We start from the raw sequence: 21848 nt of genomic DNA on the forward strand, positions 1-21848 counted from the left end.
GGATGTGTAAAATAAGAGAGAACGCCGACATATCCAACCTCTAAGAGCATCTTAGTTGAACAAAATTTTGGGATACGAAATGTTGCGGCGTTCTTGTTCGTTTTCGTTAATACATTTTTTCTTGCAGTAAGCGGGTTCGCTGAAAATTGGCGCCAATGAAGAAGCCTGCCATCATAAATTGAGAGCAGAAGAAAAAGGAACTACCTTGTCTACGCTGTAAGTGGACTGGTGATAAAAGTAGAGAGAGCCGAACTTCCTTCATATTAAACAGCACGAAGGCTTCACTTCTTGTGCGAAAGAATTTATGACAACAACGTGAAGCCGAATAAAGCAGTAAGACTTTTTACTTCCACGGGAAACTATTTCGGCACATGGCATTACTCTCACGTGTCACCTGTTTATAACAGCAATGTGAGAAACTGCAGCGGTGTGTTATGAAATGGTAAAAGCTAACAGACCAGCCCACGTAAATTTATATTACCGCCAATTGTATTTGCTCGAATACAACCATCGAACGGCGTAATAGTTCTTCGAGATTCCAAAGTGAGATGAAATGGGCAGCAGTTTGTACAAGAGCATAGTCACCTATGCCTGCTGTAGAATTTGTACTATTAGACTGCACTGGATTATTTGACCAATATGTGTAGCACAGCTGTTCATTCACGTCATACGCACGAGAATAATGAACACACAGTGTAATTCTGTAACTTCACCTTTATCTGCTCATTTGTGAGGAAAATTTCATTGGTAAGGCTGCCAATAGTCAAATCTTTCTCTAGCATGTTTTCTCAGTGGGAACTGGTGTCTTGGGCTCATGGACTAAAGGGCCAAATCGGGCCGGGTAGGACCGGAACGATTTGGACGCGGGCCGGGTGCGGGCCCCCTTTTTTTATGTCACCGGGTTGGGCTCGGGCGGGCCAGCATATTCATAACTGGTGTACATGCGTTCGACGGCCACTGTTCTTCGCAATCCGAAAAGCTTACAAACTATGCAGAACGCGTCTGTGCATGCAAAGTTCCTTACCGAAATTTAAGTGTTCTGTGCTGCGAGACCTCTGTCAGTTACTTTATCTGCCACACTGGCTCTTAGTGTTATCTCATTGAAAAGGATAGAAACTTGGGCGAGTTGGTACGGTAACATATTCTTGGTTTGTAGCGAGAAGTGACACACACACAGAATAGAAGGCAGGAGAAAGGAACGTGGCACTACATTGTGTCAACCTTTTTGCATAATGTTCTATCTTCAGCTTGCCTTGAAGACCCCGTGCTGATAAGACATTCTCAAGAAATTGTAGTCTTCCTAACCGAAAATAATCCAGGTAAATGCTCCGCAATCAGTGTAGATGTACAAGACCTTTCTTTTTCGCTTCCGCAAATGGAACTAACGTGCAGTGTTAAAGAAGCGGTGAAAGTCTACAACGAAGAGTTCTGGTTTACTCAGGACTGTGAGATGCCTTTGGAATCTTTTTTAGAGCTTTTCTTTTTTTATCTAGACAAAACCTTCGAAAAAGTGGGGTAGTTCTATGTATGCAGAGAAATGAGGAGTTTGCATTAGTTCAAAAGTGGCGCCATTTGTGAGTGATAGTTATATAAGTCGTGTCAATAGAACACTACAAAACAACCTTAAAGAATTGGCTGTGCGTACCTTTCGATATGTAATTGATTATCTGGTGTTTTGTTCATGCGATAACTACAGCAAGAAATCTACGGATAGTTTAAAAGTTTTTAGAGAATGTGGTGGTGGCGGCGGTGATTCCGTACATGCACGGTATCTCCCATAGGCTGAAGAGGTTGCCAATAAGGCGAATGGGAAGTAGACATTCTCGGCTCCAGACAAGCTATCAAATTTGCTTAAGTTGGCGGACCGTTTTCTCAAATGATCAAGGGGATATAAAGTGAAGCACAGAAATAAATTCCTGGAGTGCACGCAAGAGGTGGTTTACCGTATTCCGTTAATTTGCGGTCGGAGATACATAGGGCAAACTGGCAGATGCCTCAATTAAAGGCTTGCAGAACACAAGCGAAATTTGGCAATACCAAGGGATGAGAACCTTTTTGAACATTGCCATAATTGTACCAGGAAAACGTACAAGCCAATTTTAAGTGTATGCACAGTGGAGGCCAGAAGCAAAGACTTCTGTATGCGTGAAATAATCGAAGCCTGGCAGATTAAAAAAAAAAAGGCAGCGGACTGTGTCAGTACACCGTCAGTTCATCTTTCTGACAAGGAAATCGCGTTCCTGGACGGTATTGGCGTGCGCATGCGTAGAGTGTGAGTTATCTTTTGTATTTTTTGCATCTTTCATACCTGCTTCGCTATATATCTGCCTCTGTGTTTCAATAAACGTCAGCTGAAAGTTAGCGCTGTCCTGTGTCTCTGTCACATCCCTGTTTATTGAATTGCACTAAAGGCCTCGTCATTATGAGTAAACCGTACCAACTAGCCGTAGAATCAGCCTTGCTAAGCATCAATATCTTTATGAGTAACGGAATTTCAATATCTTCTCAGCGCGTGTGTCATGTCGAGTAGGGCCTTTTGTTTCTATCGCTCCCCTACCTCTTAATGTGCTTAACTGATAGTGTTCAGACCTTTGTCATGTTCGTATGCAGTGGTATTTGCTTTAACTTAAATATATGTTGATAGTTTCAATAAAGGTTTAGTTGAGAGTTAGCGCTCGTCCTGTCTTCTAGTTTGTGTGCGTGTCACTTCGCGCTAGAAACAAAGAATACATTATTTGAATGACTGCGTGTACGAGACGGAGGCGCAAGCGAAGATTTTCCCTTTCTCTCCCTTCAAGTTCACGTTCTTTTGTCTTTGTACTCTTGATGTAAGACCATGCCAGAAACCTTACCTTTATCGCGTTGCCACTTTCAAAAGACAAGCCAATCCACATGGCTTCTTGTTGGGCAGGCGCACCTCTGGGATTGAAAAGCTTATTTTCATTGTCTGCCCAGCAATTTTTGAGGCAATGGTGAATGTAAAAGCTATTATTTATGAAATCACGAAATCCTACTTCAACCATCTTGTCTGACCCAGCTCGGACCGAGTACCTGGAAAGAAGGGGGCGGCATGTTAGAAACTCAAACGCAGAGGCGTTTAAAATTTGTTGCTTCGAGAACGCGTTTGGAACTACCAAAATACTTTTCTGGGGATATTGTAGCTAGGCTCGTGAGTGCAAAGAAACACTCACAAGTACGCACGCACGCCCTCGCGCACACGAACACTCCAAGAATGGACTCCCTCACCCCGATTTTTCCACACAAGTGCTCTGTGAAAAAGTGTCTGTGAGAAGTGTTGGGACTTCGGGCATTCGTGCGAGTTTGAGTGCATGGGAGGGCGCCCGTAGCGTGTTGCTTCGAGCTCTGAAGCAACGTACAGACGAGTTCGACATTTGCCAGAGTGGGACGTGCACAGGCTACACGCAAAAATGTTTTGTTCAAATAACTGGTCTAACCGGCCAGCTGCGGCCTCTTCGCACAAATGCGTATAACGGAGTATATTATCTTTCCCCGCTGCTTGGTAGTTTTGTCCTGTTCTGCTTGGGCCCGTCTCGTCACTGACGCAAGCGACTACTGCTCCGAACCGGTTTCGGGGAGCGCGCTTCTCAGCTGGTGACCCTCTTTTTCGTGCGGCTCAAGAACAATTATGTTTTCCCTCGGCTGTAAGTTTGGCTCCCGCCTCCGATGGTGCTCGACACAATAACAAAGCTTCTAACTGCTCTCGGCTGTCCACGTGTTTGCGCTACCGCTAGTTACGCGTGCGTCCATGTGCAACTATGCCCGCGGAAATAATATTTATATGAGGTAAAAGTTGCGGCTAGTTGTCGAGTCACCCTGAGTATGCTTGCAGGACAAGGGTACGCATGGACAGAGATAAGAAACAAGAATCAATATGAACAACGCTATCCTGTATTGTTTCTTGTTTCCTGTATCTGTCAATCTTTGCCCTTGCTCTGTAAGCTTATTCTGGTTGCGTGAAACGCTAGTGCGAATGCATACGCCGTCTCTTAGGTGGGCCGTGATAGACATGCTGAGATCTAGGTTTTAGGGTACCATCAACGCATACCGTACTAGAGCTTGTAGGCGTAAATTATTTATACAGTGAATAATCGGGTTTTCGGAACTGCCCATACAACCAAAGCATCACATGACATAGGTCATGATGCGAGCATACCCTGTTAAACGGGGCGATAGCACAAGCCGCAAAGCTGATTTCGTAAACTGGCGCACTTTTGTCGTAGAAAGAAAGAAATTTGTCGGCTGGGTGTCGCCTCTTGTTAGGCCTAACAGTGTTAAACACAGCGCTTGTCGTAACGGTAGCTGCAGAACGAAATAACAGAAGTCCTCTTTTAGCTCCCTGAGCAGAGCAAGGAAACCCATCAGGCACGTGCCTCGTGGAACTCAGGAAAATAGGCAGAATACGGGTATTGAGCACTTATTATTACGATAGTAACTATATGTGCACGTGCACTTGAGGCGTGTTTGCACAGCCGCTATCGTGGTATAGACGTGTATGCATAGCACGCGCGTGGTGACCAGAGGGACATTTCACGCGGCACGACAAGTAGTTGCTTGGAGCAACAGTGGCAAAGAAGAATGAGCTCAAAGGAAAGTTCGTGTGGACAGCCGGTGGCAAGGTCCTAGCAAGGAAAGCGAAGATAGTCGTATTTTGTGGCTATCCTGTTCCGATGACCTTGCAAAAATGATCTAAACATTCCATCATCTAATTATAAGCTTGTTTTCTCTTTACTGTAGATAATTACGTGTAGCCTATACACATCAGAAGTATATAACACCACATCTAGGACTAATCAATCTATTTTCTCTTTGATTCATTTCAACATTAGATGTATAAAAACAAGCTTGACAGCTTACAAAATTTCTTGGAGTCTGCTGTGCTGTGATTTGAAGTCATTGTTTTTACGGAGACTTGGCTGACTATTACCGATGATAGACCTGTCATTAGCAATTACACATGGATATGCTTGGACCACGTAGGAAAAAGAGGAGGGGGTGTGGCGGTGTATATCAGTCACCGCTAAGCTTACATCATTGAGGAGTACACAATTACAAATCTGAATGTTGAATGATTATTTATGAAAACATCTTAATTTCAGCTTGATGCCGTATATAGACAACCAGCTGGTTCTAACCGTCTCACTTTAGACTTTCTTGAGCAATTGCTGCAGAGTTTTTTCAGGCAAACATGTTACCTTTTTTGTTGGTGGTGATATAAATATAAATAAGGTTAGTTATAACCAGTACGCAGTGAACTATAATAGTCTGATTAAGTAATACGGATGTGAGAATTTGGTTTCTATTCCCACACACATTGGTTCTAAAAAAATCTAAATTATAGACGTCTGTGTTACGAATGTCAGTGTATCAGAACTGATGGGTGGAGTGATAGCGACGGAAGCGATCATCTGCCCGTGTTTTGTGTTACTGTTCACTTCACACGCAGGCAACATCCTCAAGTAAGCAAATGTCAAATGTTAAACGAAAAATCGCGTGAAAATGTTTTTTCGTTGGTGGAGGCAATAAACTGGACTAGTGCGTATGACTGCAACGAACTGAATGTTGCTTACAAGAACTTCTACAGCAAGTCAAAAGTTAGTTATGATGATGAGTTTCGTTTATAATGTGGCCGAAGGAATAATAAAGCAATAAGAAAACCGTGGATTTGCCGTGCACAATACATAAAAATAGGAGAAATAACACGACATATCACACTTTAATCGCTAAGCGCGGATTAAAGCTATTCAAGGAGTTCAAAAAGGTTCGAAATAAACTCACTTCAGACGTAAAGAAAGCAAAAGAAAATGATTATGAAAGTTTGGTTCTTCGCCATCAAGAAGAAAAAGTATTTTAATGACTCGAAAAAGTATAGAGGTCGGCCGGATAATGGAGCATCTGGCCTGCTACCCTACGTAAGGAAAGGGGAAGAGGGGAAGAAAAAGGTTCACAATGGGGGATGATAATGGGAAGAACGAGGTGAAGGACACATTACACAACTGGTATCACAGGCGTGAGTCCAGGCCCGTGTCACCTAGGAAACGTGAAAGAGCACGCATTGTCTCTGTCGTCTGCGAACTCTGTGGCCATGCGCCTAGCAAGAGGTCCTCCGACATTGGTCCATTGTGCAAATGTCTCAAGGTATCTGCCATTGTCACTCTTTCGCGCGCATACTCAGGGCACACCACGAGCACATACTTTATAGTCTCTACAGCGCCACACACTGAACAGTCCGGGAAGTCTGTCCGTCTAATAATGTACAAATATTTGCGCGTGAAGGCGACGCCTAATCGCAGTCTGTGTATCAGGCATGTATGAGGGCGAGGAATTCCACGAAGAATAGGAAATTTGATATCGGTATCCAGCCTTTTAAGGCGGACGTGGCGAGCGTCTGGCTGGGCCCAGTATCTCCTCGTCGCACTCCTCATTAATTCCGACAGGAGGCATATGATGTCCGGTCTGTAGAATGACACTACACTTCGCAGGCCATTGCTGAGGGCGCGCCTTGCTGCAGCATCGGCCATCTCATTACCGTTGAGCCCACAGTGTCCCGGGATCCATTGGAACACTATGCGGTGGTGTTTTTCTTGAGCGCATGAAAGTAGCTCTGTGATCTGCAGTGCCAGAACCTGATATGCGGTGTGGCGCAGGAAGCATCGCAAAATTTGCAGCGCGGGTTTTGAGTCCGTGAAAATGCACCACTCTTGAGGTATTTCCCCGCAGATGTGGCGATTCGCTTCCCGAATAGCCACAAGCTCTGCAGCGGTTGATGTAGAATTATGGTCTAGTATGAAACCTCGAGTCATCTGTTCGGCTGGTATCACCACAGCTGCTGTTGATGCCTTTGGTGACGCGGAGCCGTCTGTGTAAACATGAACATATGTCTGGTATTCTGACCAGATGCACGCGAGAGCAAGTTGTTGTAGTCCACTGACGGGAACCAATGGTTTCTTTAGTATGCCGGGGACATGTACGCATACGGAAGGTTGAACCATCACCCACGGTGGTTTGACGGGGTGATATGGAAGGGCATACCCAGGTAGCACACAAAGTCTTGAAAACGTCGTATTAAGGGATTCAACGTCTGAAACGGATTTTTGACCAAAATCGACGCATCAAAGACGTTCCAAACAAGACAGCTTAAAAACGAGGGGTGAATACGTTTTCATAACGTTGGAAGCCAGGCAGCTTAAAAACGAGGGGTGAATACGTTTTGAAAACGACTCAAGGCGCCACCGCCACGCCACGGCGCGTCAGCCTCTTCTGCGGCTTCTACAATATTCAACAACCCATCAACCAGGGTTGCCAGGTCCAAAATGTGAAAAGTAGCCAAAAAATCTGGGAAAGTAGCCAGAAAAGTAGCCAACTTTGGCGACATACAGAAATGTAGCCAAAAAAGTTGCCACGTAATGGAAAAACGTTGCATTTTCATTTATTATGCAACTCTGAAGACATTATCACAGCCAGCACTTAAAGCTGCTTTTAGTAAATGTAGGAACATACAAAAAATATTATGAAATGTGTATAAATGACTACAGCTAAGAGCGCTTTGATCAGCATGTAATATGACTAAAATATTATCACAAATCAGAATCACAGCTCCAGTACAGGTGTAAATGTCTGAGTTAATCTTGGCACACATTTCTCGAAGAATGTCAAAGCTCGAGGCATCCTCGAGCGATCGCTTTCGCGATTATTTACGTGCGATTTTGCGTCTTGGCATCGGACGCGTCGCAGGCCTTTTGTTACGCTCTGCAAAGTGAGATGCCCAGTCGCGCGAAATCTCGCAAAAGTGATCGTATTCATGAATACAGCTGTATATTTTCAAGCTGGGAACACATAAATGGACCGACTACGCCGAGAGCGCGCCGGCCAGACCGGCCGCTGACATGCTGGTATAGCCTGTTTACGTTTATCCCGCGGTCAGCTGTCCAAGTGTTCGATTTTGCAAACTTCGGGCGGCTTCGGGTTTTCTTAGGATCCCACCTCACGTTGACTTCCCATCAGGACCGGCACTAGCTGGCTACCGTCTGGCTGCCAGCGGGCTGCCAGAACTCCGAAAATCGAAGAAGCCCAATGTGCGGAAGGCCTCACGCGGAACGTCAATGCGAAGATGGAACACGCTGTGACGTCACCAGTGCGAAATCCTTTGCATGAAATGAAAGCGCCCGAGTCAGATTGACGATGATGATGGACCAGCTTGAAAAGATTTGAAGTGTCGTCATCGTGCATTGGCCTAAATATTTGCTAATGTTGCTGCATAATATGAGCCACACATGTTTCTTTCAATTTTTACAATAGTCAAGCTATTTCAAAAGTAGCCAAAAAAGTAGCCAAGTAGCCAAGGCATTTTTTTCCCCGCCAACAGCGCCGAAAAGTAGCCGATTTGGCGCAAAGTAGCCAAATCTGGCAACCCTGCCATCAACGCGATCCAACCTTGCGCAAGGTGGCGATACCGTCGTCAAATCATGTGACCAAGGAGGCCACGTGATTCGTGATGCCGGGCGAGCCGGGCATAGTCGCGTCGTTATGGCGTCGTCGCGTCACCGCACTCGTATTGCGCTGTGGTGTGTTTGCGGCTGTTCTGAATGTGCTGCCGCTGCCCTTTGCTATGTAAGTGTTGCAGTGTTTTGCTGTCAAGAAAACGATATTCTGTGATCAGTTTGGGTTGTGCGATATGTTTGTGTGGTTTTAATTTGGAATTAAGTAGTGTTTTCAATTGTTATGTGACCAAGGCGGCCATGTTATTCGTGAAGCCGGGCATAGTTGCGTTATCGCACTCGCATGGCACTATGGTCTGTTCGCGACTGTTCTGAATGTGCTGCCGCTGCCCTTTGTCACGTAAGTGTTGCAGTGCTTTGCTGTCAAGAAAACGACATTCTGTGATTAGTTTGGGTTGTGCGATCTATTTGAGCCGGGCATAATAGCGTTATCGCACTTGCATTGCGCTGTGGTATGATAGCGGCTGTTCTGAATGTGCTGCCGCTGCCCTTTGTCATGTAAGTGTTGCAGGGTTTTGCCGTCAAGAAAACGACGTTCTGTGATTAGTTTGGGTTGTGCGATCTGTTTGTGTAGTTTAATTTGGAAATCAGTAGTGTTTTCAATTGGAGGACGCGGAGTGGAGGGCACTAATGAGCTCTTCAAGTTCATTGTCATGTTATGTGAGGCGCCTTTTCACTGACGCTGTAATTAAGGCGTTAAGGGCAGTATAAGGACGAAAGTTAGAGGGACGAAATCGTGCTTGTGTGTCCCTAGCGTCGGGATCGGCCGCTATGCGTGATCCTAACAAGAAAGCATTTTGCAGAACGCGAAGAAAGGCGGCAAAATTTCTGTCTGTGCGCACCTTGCCGCTCTCCGCAATCGAGCCGTCATCGTGGTATTTTAGTCTCCTGTTTAGCAAGAGTGTTGCAGACAAGGGAACTGGTTCAAACAGGCTTTTTTTTAATGATTCAGTACTAGTGCGGCATCCCAAAAGGTGAAGTCAAGCGCTCGCCCTATTTTCTTCCCTCGCGCAGCGCACTGACAGAATTTTGCGTGCACCATACCGTGCTTTTATCGTTTGCGCTTCAGGTCCTCGATTGTGTTTTCGCCCCCTTTACCCACGTGATGGGTATTTCATTGTATTATCGGGTACCACATGTGTCCACATATTGTGTTCAATATATGAAACGGCCAAATTCGATTTTATTTGACGCCTCAAATGGCAGTAATGTATTGAGGCCCTTGTAGCTTTGTGCTTGTTATCAATTTTACTATTTGGCGAATGGATACAGCATGTACGCTGCATAACTCGCTTGTGGATACTGCATACGTGAGTCGAGTATGCCCTTGGTATAAAATAACTTGTATGCTTTAGGTAGTACGATTGTTTGCAGTTTGGGACATGTGTCTGAATGTACGCTGTGCGCCCTTCGCGCTTTACGGCGGCCTGCCGAGTTCGTGCGGGTGCCATGTGTGCGCATGGAGTTCGCGAAGCGCTCTCGCAGTTTTATATATGTATATATATATATATATATATATATATATATATATGTAGATATACATGTGTTCTGTTCGCGCGCTTCGCACAACAGGGCATGTCGCAGTTCTTTGTCCTTGTGCAACACATTTTCCTAGCGTACGTCTGTGCATTATTTAATACCGGTTTCACACGGGGCTCTTTTAGCCGCTATCCAGTCCGTTACAAATCGAATTTCTCGGTCGTGATTGGCTCCTCTGCGCAAGCTACGAGAGTGAGCCAGTCGCATCGATAATATGGATCCGGATCGGGCGTGATCGCGATCGAGAGTGGTCGTGTGACACCGGTTTTACACATGGCTCCCACATAGGGAACACTTTAAGTTCAATGCTACTGAGTGAAGAGCAAGTGCATATATATGCCAGTGGTGGTATGAGGGCAAGTCTCTCTGGTGAAGCCAATACTTGTGCATTCAATACATTTCAATTACCAGCGTAGTGCATCAATGTGTCTACTTCGACAAAATGGAGCACCAGTGCAGATATCTGAGCATACCTGTCCAGGGCAGCAAGTGTGTCTACACTGAAACCACTACCAGCATGTGCGGCAGTTCTATTTCCAGCAGCGGGACTGCACAATAATCGGTAGGGTGCTCTCAAGCTGTTTATCTATGAAGCTCTGCCTGGACTGTGTGCCAAATATTTTTGGACGTGAAAGTGGGGCTGAATTGGTAAACATCAGTGGAACTGTGCCTGGACTTTGTGGCAAATGTTTTTGGATGTGAAAGTGTGAGTGAACTGGCAAAGAATTTGCTCTGGGCTACATGTGTTAAACGTTTTTCTCATTCAGAGTGCTTTTTTTTACTTTAGGAGACTGGAGATGTGCGCAAAGTGTGACATGTCAGTGTGCTAATTAATGTATTTGCTGGTTTGCAAATTATTCGTTGCAACTTTGTTTTTGCCAGAGAGGTACAACTTTGCCTCTTGTAAAGGGCTTTTTAGATAAAACACATACTATTTATTATGACCATTGCTTCCTTTGTTACACAAATGCAGCTTCCAGTGCATTCCAGTTTATTTCCAGGTTTATGTAAGTTTCTAATATGAGGCTTGCATATTCATTTCGCACGTTCTGGAGTGGCAAGATGCAGCATTACTGTCTCATCGTTCGCTGTACTACAGTAGTGTTCACTTGTTAGACTGAATCCCCCGTTTAAGTATCCTGTACTAATTTCACTTTTTGCTTTTCTGTTGTATGGTTATTTTTTCTCGCCATTACCTTCTTTGATATATCCTAAAGGCAATATTTCCACTTTTGCATTGTTCCCATTTTTTTTATTTCTGTCACAGGAATGGTATGCGGTGGTATTTCTTTTTGTGCTCTTTTCAAGCTTCTAGCTGATAGGTAACATTGCTTGGAGGCAGTTACCATCCGATTCATACTCTTACATTTTTCAGTCTACTTCTTCCATTCGCTCCGATGTCACTTCTGCATAACTCTAGTCCATCTAATAGCACGTGCACTTTACTATGATAAATTAGACACTTTAGTACACTCCAGGTTTTTCTGCTCATTTTTGTTTATGTACTTGGAATTTTGTTTATGTGCTAGTGAATGTTCACTTTCGAGTTCATTACGAATCCTTTCTGCGACTTTTGTCATTGTTGATGTACCTTTACTTCTATTTGCATTTCTCACACAGTTTGTTCGAACCTTGCATAAGCATTACATTTTAATAAAGTGTTTTTGCTTTGTCACAATGTTCTCATTTCATGCACTCTTGGCATGAAGGGCTTGGTCTGGCCACCTGCCAAGACGTGGCCATTTGTTCTTTGCAGGATGTCATTCCCATTGTGGTTGTAAGCATCGTAGCTTACTAAAGGCGGTATTAAGGATTTATTATTCCTAACAGGCTCATTTTCGTGCGACTTGGTAGAGGATGCGCCGGCCATGCGGGGAACAGTGCTTGGCACTGCGCCGTGGCTCTTACAGTCAACACCGACGCTTCTACTCATCTGGGGCGCGATTGGAGATCGTTGTTCGAAACGCCCGATCATTTTCACCTCACGCGATTGGCCTAGGCCGTGCCAACGGGTGCGGCTGACGACGTCTGCGCGGCATAGGCCAGTAGTGTGAGGCGAAACTAAACGCGTGTTTTGAACAACGATGTCTGATCGCGCCCGTCACCCGCGAAAATTAGCTTCAGATGATCGTAAACCTTTCAAGACCGCTTCTAGACCAGCTTTTTGATAACGTCCTAAAAACGTTTAGAAATTGGTTACGAATAGTTTTGCGAAAGGGATTACTTGTGTCTTTCCCAATCCTATTTCTAGACCAGCTTTTCGAATACGTCTTGCAGACCTGTTCTAGATCGTCTCAAGAAAGTAATTAAGCCGGACATTAGCAGAGATATACGACGTTTTCCCGCCGAAGTTCTCTCATTCGTGTCTTCTTTAACCCGTTTTTATCGTCTTGGATAAACGCTTCGAAAACGTTAGGTATCTCTTTTGTGCTACCTGGGTAGCCTGATGTTATGTGGGGTAGATGGCAGCGGAGTGCACTGGTGAAACTGCTGTCCAGCCGCTCATGCAGAACCGGCGTCAATGGACGGCAATGGTGTCGTGTCAGTAAGCGCAAATACACACGAAGTGGTTCGTGGGACAGGCATATCGATAGCGGGCATACGCGGGCTTCCTCAATTGTGCCTTTGTTGGAGGCACGCCGTGGCAACCCGAGGCATATTTTGAGTGCCTGCGCTTGAACGTTCTCTAATGTCCGTAAGCAGGAAATGCTCATGTTTGAGAGTATCGGAAGGCTGTATCGAATGTACCCTACGAAAAGAGGCTGATAAAGTCTTAGTAATGAGCCTTCCGTGGGGCCCCATTTCATGCCTGCTGCGAAGCGAAGAACATTGCAAAAGAGATTAAGTTTTTGCTTCAACATATTAACATGCCTCGACCATGACAAACCGCGGTCGGTGATAATGCCCAAGAATCTGTGGTGTGAGACATAAGGTATTATGACACCGTTAATGGAGATCGGGTAGCGGCAGACGGATTTGCGCGTGAATGCAACCACAGCACATTTTTCGGCACCTAAGAGCAAACTCTGACGCCGCATGTATCGTGAAGTAGATGACACAGCCCGTTGTAATGTCGCAAGTAGTTGTGGGTGTGTTGTACCAGAAGCCCAGATACAGATGTCATCTGCATATGCACTGATGTGGATGTGAGGTGGAAGTTCGCTCACCAGGCCAATCAGTGCCACATTAAATAATGTTGGGCTGAGAACTCCTCCCTGAGGAACTCCACGGCATACCTGATGACGGTTAGTCTCTCCGCCAGGCGTGGACATGTAAACGAAACGGGTGCTGAGGTAGCTCACAATCCACAGGTAGAGCCGGCCGCCAACACTCAAGTCATCTAGGGCATCGAGAATGGCTTCATGAAGGATGTTGTCGTAGGCCCCTTTGATATCTAAGAAAACGGCGGCGACGAGTCGGCGTTGACGTTTTTCATGTTCCACTGTCGTAACGAGGTCAATGACGCCGTCAATTGAAGAACGACCCCGCCGAAAACCGGTCATCATGTTCGAATAAAGATTATTTCTCTCCAGAAACCATTCGAGCCTCGCCAGGACCATTCGTTCCATAACTTTTCCAACACAGCTGGCTAATGCAAATGGCCGATATGAGGTAAGCTCATAAGGAGTCTTTCCAGGCTTCAAGAGAGCAACCAGGCGGCTGATCTTCCACTGATGCGGAACAGTACCGGAGACCCATGTGTCGTTGTAATAATCGAGCAGCGCAGTGTGACCAGCCCTGCCAAGATGAGAGAGAGACGAGCACGAAATCCCGTCAGGGCCAGGAGCAGATGAATGCCCACACGACGCAAGAGCAGTCTCTAATTCGGGCATCGTAAAGAGCAAGTCGTAGTGATCACTTGAGGAAGGTGGCGTAAAAAACTTCGAATTTGATTGAGGCTGGTTGAGTTGTGCCCACAATCGTTTTGCAGAAGTCGTCCGCTACTTCTACATCATTGCTGTATTGGTAAAGGGCCAGAGCACTGAAAGGGTACCTTTCTTGTGGGGGAAAACGTAGGCTCCTGACTACATGCCAAATACGTGAAAGCGGCTTGCGAGGATCCTGTGATGAGCAGAACTTTCTCCAGCGCTTCCTTCCCAATTTCTCGAGATGGCGCTTTATTAGTCGGAATACGCGCAACCTCTCGAATTCCACGTTGATAGGAGACCCCGGCGTAGGTGCACATATGTTGCGCGTGGCCTCACCGAGGGCGTACGTGATCAAGTCCTCTATTTGGGTTGGTGTCTCGAGATTCGCACAGGAATTCTCCACGAATGTCTTAAAAGTGGGCCAGTCTGTGCACCGCACATGAGACGAAGTGGTAGGTGCGAACTACTTTACGCAGATATACGTTGGTATGTAATCACTGCCATGTGTTTCCACATCACTGAACCAGCTAATATAAGACTGTAGTCGTGAGGAAACAAACGTCAGGTCCAAGCAGCTACTATAGGACGTGCCACGCAGAAACGTAGGACAGCCATCGTTAATATTGACGATATCCTGTGATTGCATAAAGTCGGACAAGGCTTTGCCTCGGTTATTCATTACTGTACTTCCCCATTGGGGGTGATGAGCATTGAAGTCGCCCACAATAACATGAGGAGCTGTGCAACTCTGGATTGCTGAGGATAGGTACGAGAAATCAACATGATCTCTGGGTGGAATGTAGCTGCCGAGTATCGAGAAGACGCGTCCTTTAAGCGTTAACGTCAAGCAAATGTAGTAGTTCGTGTTATGGGGCTGGAGGACATGGCGGTAGTGTGGAATATCTCGGCGTACGCACACTAATACCTTGCTGGTTTCATCAGCTTCTCGAGACCGCAGCAATGCATATCCAGAAAGGCGGAAAGCAGAAGGCATGTTGGGCTCACATATCACAATCACGGGGAAGCGGTATTTCTGGACGTGCTGTCGGAAGTCACTTAGGCGACCACGCAGGCCTCGGGCATTCCACTGCATCACTACACTGCGACGTATGTGCATCGACACAGAGGAGGGGTTGTGTGGTAGCGCCATAATGAATTACTGCAGTGCCGCCAAGAGCGGCTCAATTGCGTCCAAAAACTGAACAACAACCCCTGCTGTTGGTGTATTGAGGCCTGAAAGCAGCGTGCGCATGGAATGTAAAAGTTGTTTCAGAAGAACGTTCACCTACTGGCCTTCCGGCTTGTTCTTATTGTCCGCTGGAACACCATGGAATGATGGACGCGTTGGTCCGACGACTTTGGATGGCAGAGCAGGCCATTCCACATCAGAGGAGGTGGATAATATACTCGCATCTTTCTGAACCACTGTGGTAACATGGGGCGCTGCAGCAGGCGGCGTCTTATCATTCTGCGGCTCAAGACGTTGAGGCAACGGAGCTGAGAGTTGCTGTGACGGCGGCTGAGACAGACTAGAGACGTGTGGCTCTGGGCGTCGGCATCGGGAACGATGTTTGCGGCGACGAATAGACGCGGCCGCTTCGTGGTGACCCCTTCAGTTGTCTTTTACAATCTTCTTCAGGATAAGCCTCTCGTTCTTCATCCTAGGACAGTCTTTAGCCGTCGCCTCATGAGCGCCGAAGCAGTTCGTGCACTTTACTGTCTCCGTCTTGCAAGTGTCATGCTGGTGTGAGCCATCGCATCGACGGCACAATATTTCGTTTTTGCAAACAGCACTCACATGGCCAATCCTATTGCATTTCTGGCATTGAACAGGCTTGGGAACATACAGACGGACAGGATGCCGTACATAGCCCACCATGACGTGGGATGGGATAGAGTCGGCTTCAAAAACTACTTTAACACACTGTAATAGGCCGAAACGATGAATGTCGACTATCCTGGCCGTAGAATTGATGAGTGTCCGCAGGTCGCTGTCCGTTATTTCAGGGTCTACATCTGTAATAACTCCAGCGTAAGTCCGTTTTCCGTGAGAGAGATAAGGGCGGACAAGCATACCGCCTAACACTCCAATTTCTCTTATATTGTCCACGGACGCCCGAAATTTCACATCTACCGTAAGGACATTCTTCGAAGCGTTGATTCGGTCCTCTTGGACTTGTCCCGGAATCAGCTGGTCGAAAAATTGGCACAGCCGCTGTCTGTTCATGGTATTCAAATTAGCCGTCTCCGTTGTGGCTGCGAAAGTCACAGAGAACCCGTCAGGTGCGTCAACAATCTTTGTAGGCAACTCTCTCGCTGCTGATGTCCGGCCTAACGCGTAAATAACGTAAAAAAGATATGGGAAACAGCAAACAGATTACCAAGCAGAAAAAAATGCAACAACCAGCGTACAAGAGAGTGAGATAAATGGAAATGCGTTGGCAGGGCAGTGTTTGGCTATGGGCAGTTTTGACTATACAATATGACCGTTCTGTTTTTAGTGCTTCATACCGTCCTCTTAGGGGTAACCGGTCGAAATTTCTAGAATCCCTAGAAACGTACTTATTTGGGTAAATGGCAATGATTGTAAGCTAGTCCTTGCCGAAGATTTGAATATCGATCATGCTAAATCGTAGCCTCAGCAATTTGAATTGTGTCAAACTATTGAATGTAATGGTTTTAGAAATGTTATCACCCTCCCCACCCGAATTGAGAAAGACATCGCGACATTAATTGATGTGTTCATTAATAATATTGTTACGTATGAAGTATATATATACAAGTATATTTACAAGTATATTTATATACAAGTATATTTACAAGAAGATACGCCGCGCTTGGCCAAGAGGCAACAGCCCGCGCTAGCCTCTAATCGTCGTCGTCTTCACGCTGCTCGCCTCTTCGTTATCGCAAATACTGTTCCGTAGCACTACCCCCGGCGGCAAAAGCGCGGTTCCGGAGCGACTAAAGCCTGGACTCGGAAGTAGTGTAGTAGGCCTTGAGCCTATTGACATGCACGACATCACTAGATACCAGAGGGGAGGACGAGGTTGAACCCACAGGAGCAATTTCGTACGTCACAGGCGTCACCTGGCGCAGCACAAGGTAGGGCCCTGTGCATCGCGAAAGGAGCTTCTCCGAAAGTCCGACGTGACGACAGGGCGACCACAGGAGCACGAGCGCACCAGGCGAAATCGGTACGTCACGATGGTGGGCGTTGTACTGACACTGCTGAGTGGTTTGTGAGGCTGTCAGTCGAGCACGGGCAAGCTGGCGTGCATGGCCGGCGAGAGCGATGGCGTCGCGCGCATACTCGTTTGTTGAGATCGCAGCAGGAGGAAGTGCCGTGTATAGGGGCAAGGTAGGTTCGCGACCGTACAGTAGATAAAATGGAAAAAATCTGGCGGTGTCGTGTCGGGAAGAATTGTACGCAAATGTTACTTAAGGAAGGACAATGTCCAAGTCGTGGTGGTCCTTGGAAACGTACTTGGGGAGCATATCGGTAAGAGTACGGTTTCACCGCTCTGTCAGGCCATTGGTTTGAGGATGGTATCAGGTAGTCAGCTTGTGTTGAATGGAGCAGGAACGAACAATGTCGGCGATAACTTTCGAGAGGAAGTTTCGACCACGGTCAGTAAGCAGCTGTCGGGGGGTGCCATGACGCAGGATAATGCCACGAAAAAGAAAGTCCGTGACGTCAGTGGCGCAACTGGTAGGGAGAACCCGCGTGATAGCGTATCGGGTGGTATAATAAGTTGCGACGGCTACCCATTTCTTTCCAGAGGATGACGTGGGAAAGGGACCGAGGAGGTTTAATCCAACACGAACGAACGGTTCCACAGGGACGGTGATCGGCTGGAGATGACCGGCAGGTAGCACCTGAGGTGTTTTCCGACGCTGGCAGGGATCACAGGCAGCAGCATAGCGTCGGACGGAGCGAGCGAGACCAGGCCAATAGAAGGGGCGGCGGACGCGGTCGTACGTGCGGGTTACCCCAAGATGTCCTGCAGTGGGTGCGTCATGCACCTAAAAGAGCACAGTCTGTCGTAGATGTTTTCGCACGTCAAGAAGAAGATCAGAGCCGTCAGGGAGGAAGTTCCTTCGATACAGAATGCCGCCCTGGAGGACATATCGGCGAACGGAAGCGTCGGTAGGTGTAGAGCGCAGACGCTCGATGAGTGCTCGCAGCGATAGGTCTCGGTACTGCTCATCGGCGATGTTAGCGAAGGCAGGCACAGAGAAAATGCTGTTGGCGCTACTACTGTCGGCGTGGTCAGGCTCGTCTACCGAGCAGCGAGACAGGCGGTCAGCGTCCTTGTGTAGTCGGCCAGATTTATAGGTGACAGTATACGAATATTCTTGCACGTGTAAGGCCCAGCGACCAAGTCTTCCTGTAGGATCTTTCAGTGAACATAACCAACAAAGCGCGTGATGGTCTGTGACAACGGAAAAGGGTCGGCCATATAAGTATGGACGGAATTTCGCAACCGCCCAAACTAGAGCCAGACACTCACGCTCAGTAATGGAATAGTTGCGCTCCGCGGGTGAGATGAGCCTGCTGGCGAAGCGATAACACGGTCGTGGCCGCGCTGGCGTTGTGCCAGTACTGCGCCAATTCCGTTACCGCTGGCATCAGTACGGACTTCGGTAGGCACAGAAGGATGGAAATGGGCCAGAACGGGAGGCGTTGTGAGAAGGTCCATTAGACGCGAGAATGCAGAGGCCTCGTTATCGCCCCACTGGAAAGGGGCGTCTTTTTTCAAAAGCTCGGTTAGTGGTCGCGCTATGGCGGAGAAATTTTTCATGAAAGGGCGGAAGTACGAAGAAAGGCCGACGAAGCTGCGCACATCCTTGAAACACTTCGGAACAGGGAAGTGAGTAACAGCATGGATCTTGCCTGGGTCCGGTTGCACTCCGTTCGCGTCAACGAGGTGTCCAAGGACGGTAATCTGGCGACGGCCGAATTGGCACTTGGATGCATTGAGTTGCAGACCGGCTCGACGAAAAATGTCCAGGACTGCTGAGAGGCGCTCGAGGTGCGTAGCGAACGTTGGGGAGAATACCATAACGTCATCCCAGTAGCACAGGCACGTGGACCATTTGAAACCGTGAAGAAGGGAGTCCATCATGCGTTCAAAAGTGGCAGGGGCGTTACATAGATCGAACAGTATCACTCTGAATTGATAAACACCGTCGGGTGTTACAAAAGCTGTCTTTTCGCGGTCGATATCGTACACGGCAATCTGCCAGTAGCCGGAGCGAAGGTCAATAGAGGAGAAGTAGCGAGCACCGTGGAGGCAGTCAAGGGCGTCATCAATCCGAGGTAGGGGATACACGTCCTTTTTGGTAACCCTGTTAAGGTGCCGATAATCCACGCAAAATCGCCATGAGCCATCCTTCTTTTTGACCAGTACAACAGGTGACGCCCATGGACTACATGACGGTTCAATTATGTTCTTGGCAAGCATTTTGCGAACTTCGGCGTGAATAACTTGACGCTCAGCCGGTGACACTCGATACGGGCGGCGATGAATAGGAGGGGCATCGCCGGTATTAATGCGATATTTAACAGCTGTAGTTGGGGCCAAAGGACGATCGTTAAAGTCAAAAATATCGTGGTAGGAAAACAGAACGCGGTAGAGTTCACGAGCGTGCTCGGACGGCAAGTCGGGCGCAATCATTTTCTGTAAGTCAGCGATGGGACAATTTGCCGACTGCGATGGTAGAAGAGTATCGCATGAAGTGTCGTCTACTGCAATGGATGCTACTGAGTGATCCTCGAATGAGCAAAGCTGGGCCAGAGACATCCCGCGTAGCAGCACTTGTGTCGTCAAGCCAAAGTTGACCACTGGCAGGCAGACGCAGTTCGCCGTAATAGATAAAACTGTATGAGGTACTGTGATCCCGTGCGTAAGGAGGACGGCTTGCATAGGAACCGCGATGTAGTGACCGTCGGGGACTGGTGGGGATGACACTAGGTCAACGCAGGTCAGTGCCGAAGGTGGCAAGCGAACGAAGTCGACGGAACTGAGGCGACTGGGGTGTGGTTCAGCAGGATCCAGAACAGGCAGGTCAAGGCGGAGAGTACTGGCGGAACAATCGATGAGAGCAAAATGTGCGGAGAGGAAGTCTAAGCCGAGGATGATGTCGTGGGGACAGTGGGCGATGACTGTGAATAGCACGATTGTTGAGCGGTCGGCGAACGAGACGCGGGTGGTACACATACCACCCGGGGCTGTTGCGCCATCGGCGACACCGACAACAGGCGTCGTGGCGGGCGTGATAATTTTCTTGAGCCGGTTACGAAGGTCAGCGCTCATTACGGACAAATGCGCCCCAGTGTCTATGAGTGTAGACACAGAAAGACCATCGACTTGCACGTCAAGAAGGTTCAGATGAGTGGGAAACGTCAGTAGAGGATTTGGCAGCGTAGGGAGCAATGCAGCGTCACCTCGAGGCGCTGCATGGTCTAGTTTTCCGGCTGGGAGCGGCGTCCAAAGGGAGTCGGCGAATAGGAGCGACGGGGCTGGGGAGAGCGAGATTGTCGTCGTTGGGGCGAAGACGAACGAGAATAGGAGCGGTTCGGTGCAGGAGAATCAGCGGCGGCGTTATCGGAGCGTGCGGCATAGGGACGAGAAGGGCCACCTGGGGGGCGAGAGTAGATAGTATAAGTAGACCGGGTCGGGGAACTCCAGCGACTGCGACAGTGTCGAGAAATGTGCCCGATTCGATGGCAGTGGAAACAAATGGGCTTGTCGTTAGCAGTGCGCCATTCAGATGGGTTGCGGAAACGTGGTGGGTAATACGATGCGGGACGGTGCGGAATCGAAGAAGCCGGGCGGGTATCAGGACGATGGGCCGAGCAGATGGTGTGAAGACCCATGTTTTCGAACTCTTGGCGGGCAACTGCCTGGATCAGTGAGACCGTGACTGCAGATGTGTTGGTGGGACTGGAGTCGAAGGCAGCCGGATAGGCGGCCTCGATCTCACACCGGATGATCCTGGTAACATCGGCAGTGTTGTTGGGACGAGGAGTGTCGGCACAGGAAGATGTCGCTGGCGTGTTGGGCAGACGGGCAAACTGCTGGTCAATGCGTCGGCTTTTAGCGAGTTCCAGGTGGCGGCACTCTTTTATAACAGCATCCACCGTCGTTACGTTGTTGCAAACGAGCAAGTTGAAGGCGTCATCGGCAATGCCTTTGAGGATGTGGGCAACCTTGTCTGACTGAGTAATGTGGGTGTGAACTTTGCGGCACAGAGCGAAGACGTCCTGAATGTACGTCTTGGCTCTTTTGACGTCTGCACACGCCCGGAAAGCGCCTTCTGCGCGGCAAGTTGGTGACCGTAGGGGTTGCCGAGCAAGCCTCGAAGCTGTGCCTTAAATGAATCCCAACTGGTGAGCTCATCTTCGTGCGTGCGATACCAAACTCTAGGTGTGCCACCGAGGTAAAAGACTACGTTGGCGAGCATAATAGTAGGGTCCCACCGGTTATTGCGGCTGACGTGTTCATACAGGCTGATCCAGTCATCGACGTCTTCCCCATCTTTGCCCGAGAATACGCTAGGATCACGGGGAGCGGGGAGAGTGATGTAGGTTGTCGAAGTGGCAGCAGGTGTGGGAGCCGGCGGAGTCGGGTTCTCGTCACCGGGAGCCATGAAGGAAGGCTCGACGTACCGTCCACTGCGAAGCTCGGTGACGAGGTACAGGGAACGTCCACCTCCACCAGATATGTTACGTAGGAAGACGCAGAGGAAAAGCTATGTACAAGTATATTTACAAGAAAATACGCTGCGCTTGGCCAAGAGGCAACAGCCCGCGCTAGCTTGTAATTGTCGTCGTCGTCTTCACACTGCTCGCCTTTTCGTGATCGCACATATTGTTCCGTAGCAATATGTCTGAGATTATTGTTTGGCTTACTATGCA

The 21848-nt window shown here is 48.0% G+C and overlaps 1 protein-coding gene across 1 annotated transcript in view; it reads right to left on the reverse strand.

Annotated features, from left to right (window-relative positions):
• Window positions 1–21848, reverse strand: part of LOC129384468 (uncharacterized) — a 187490-nt gene that overhangs the window by 119017 nt on the left and 46625 nt on the right. Inside the window, exon 3 of the mRNA XM_055069932.1 lies at window positions 2853–3051. Within this exon, the coding sequence (XP_054925907.1) occupies window positions 2853–3051 (199 nt within the window). The remainder of the gene's footprint in view (window positions 1–2852; window positions 3052–21848) is intronic.

Source organism: Dermacentor andersoni, chromosome 9 (genome assembly GCF_023375885.2).
Source record: "Dermacentor andersoni chromosome 9, qqDerAnde1_hic_scaffold, whole genome shotgun sequence".
In the NCBI taxonomy this organism is placed as follows: domain Eukaryota; kingdom Metazoa; phylum Arthropoda; class Arachnida; order Ixodida; family Ixodidae; genus Dermacentor; species Dermacentor andersoni.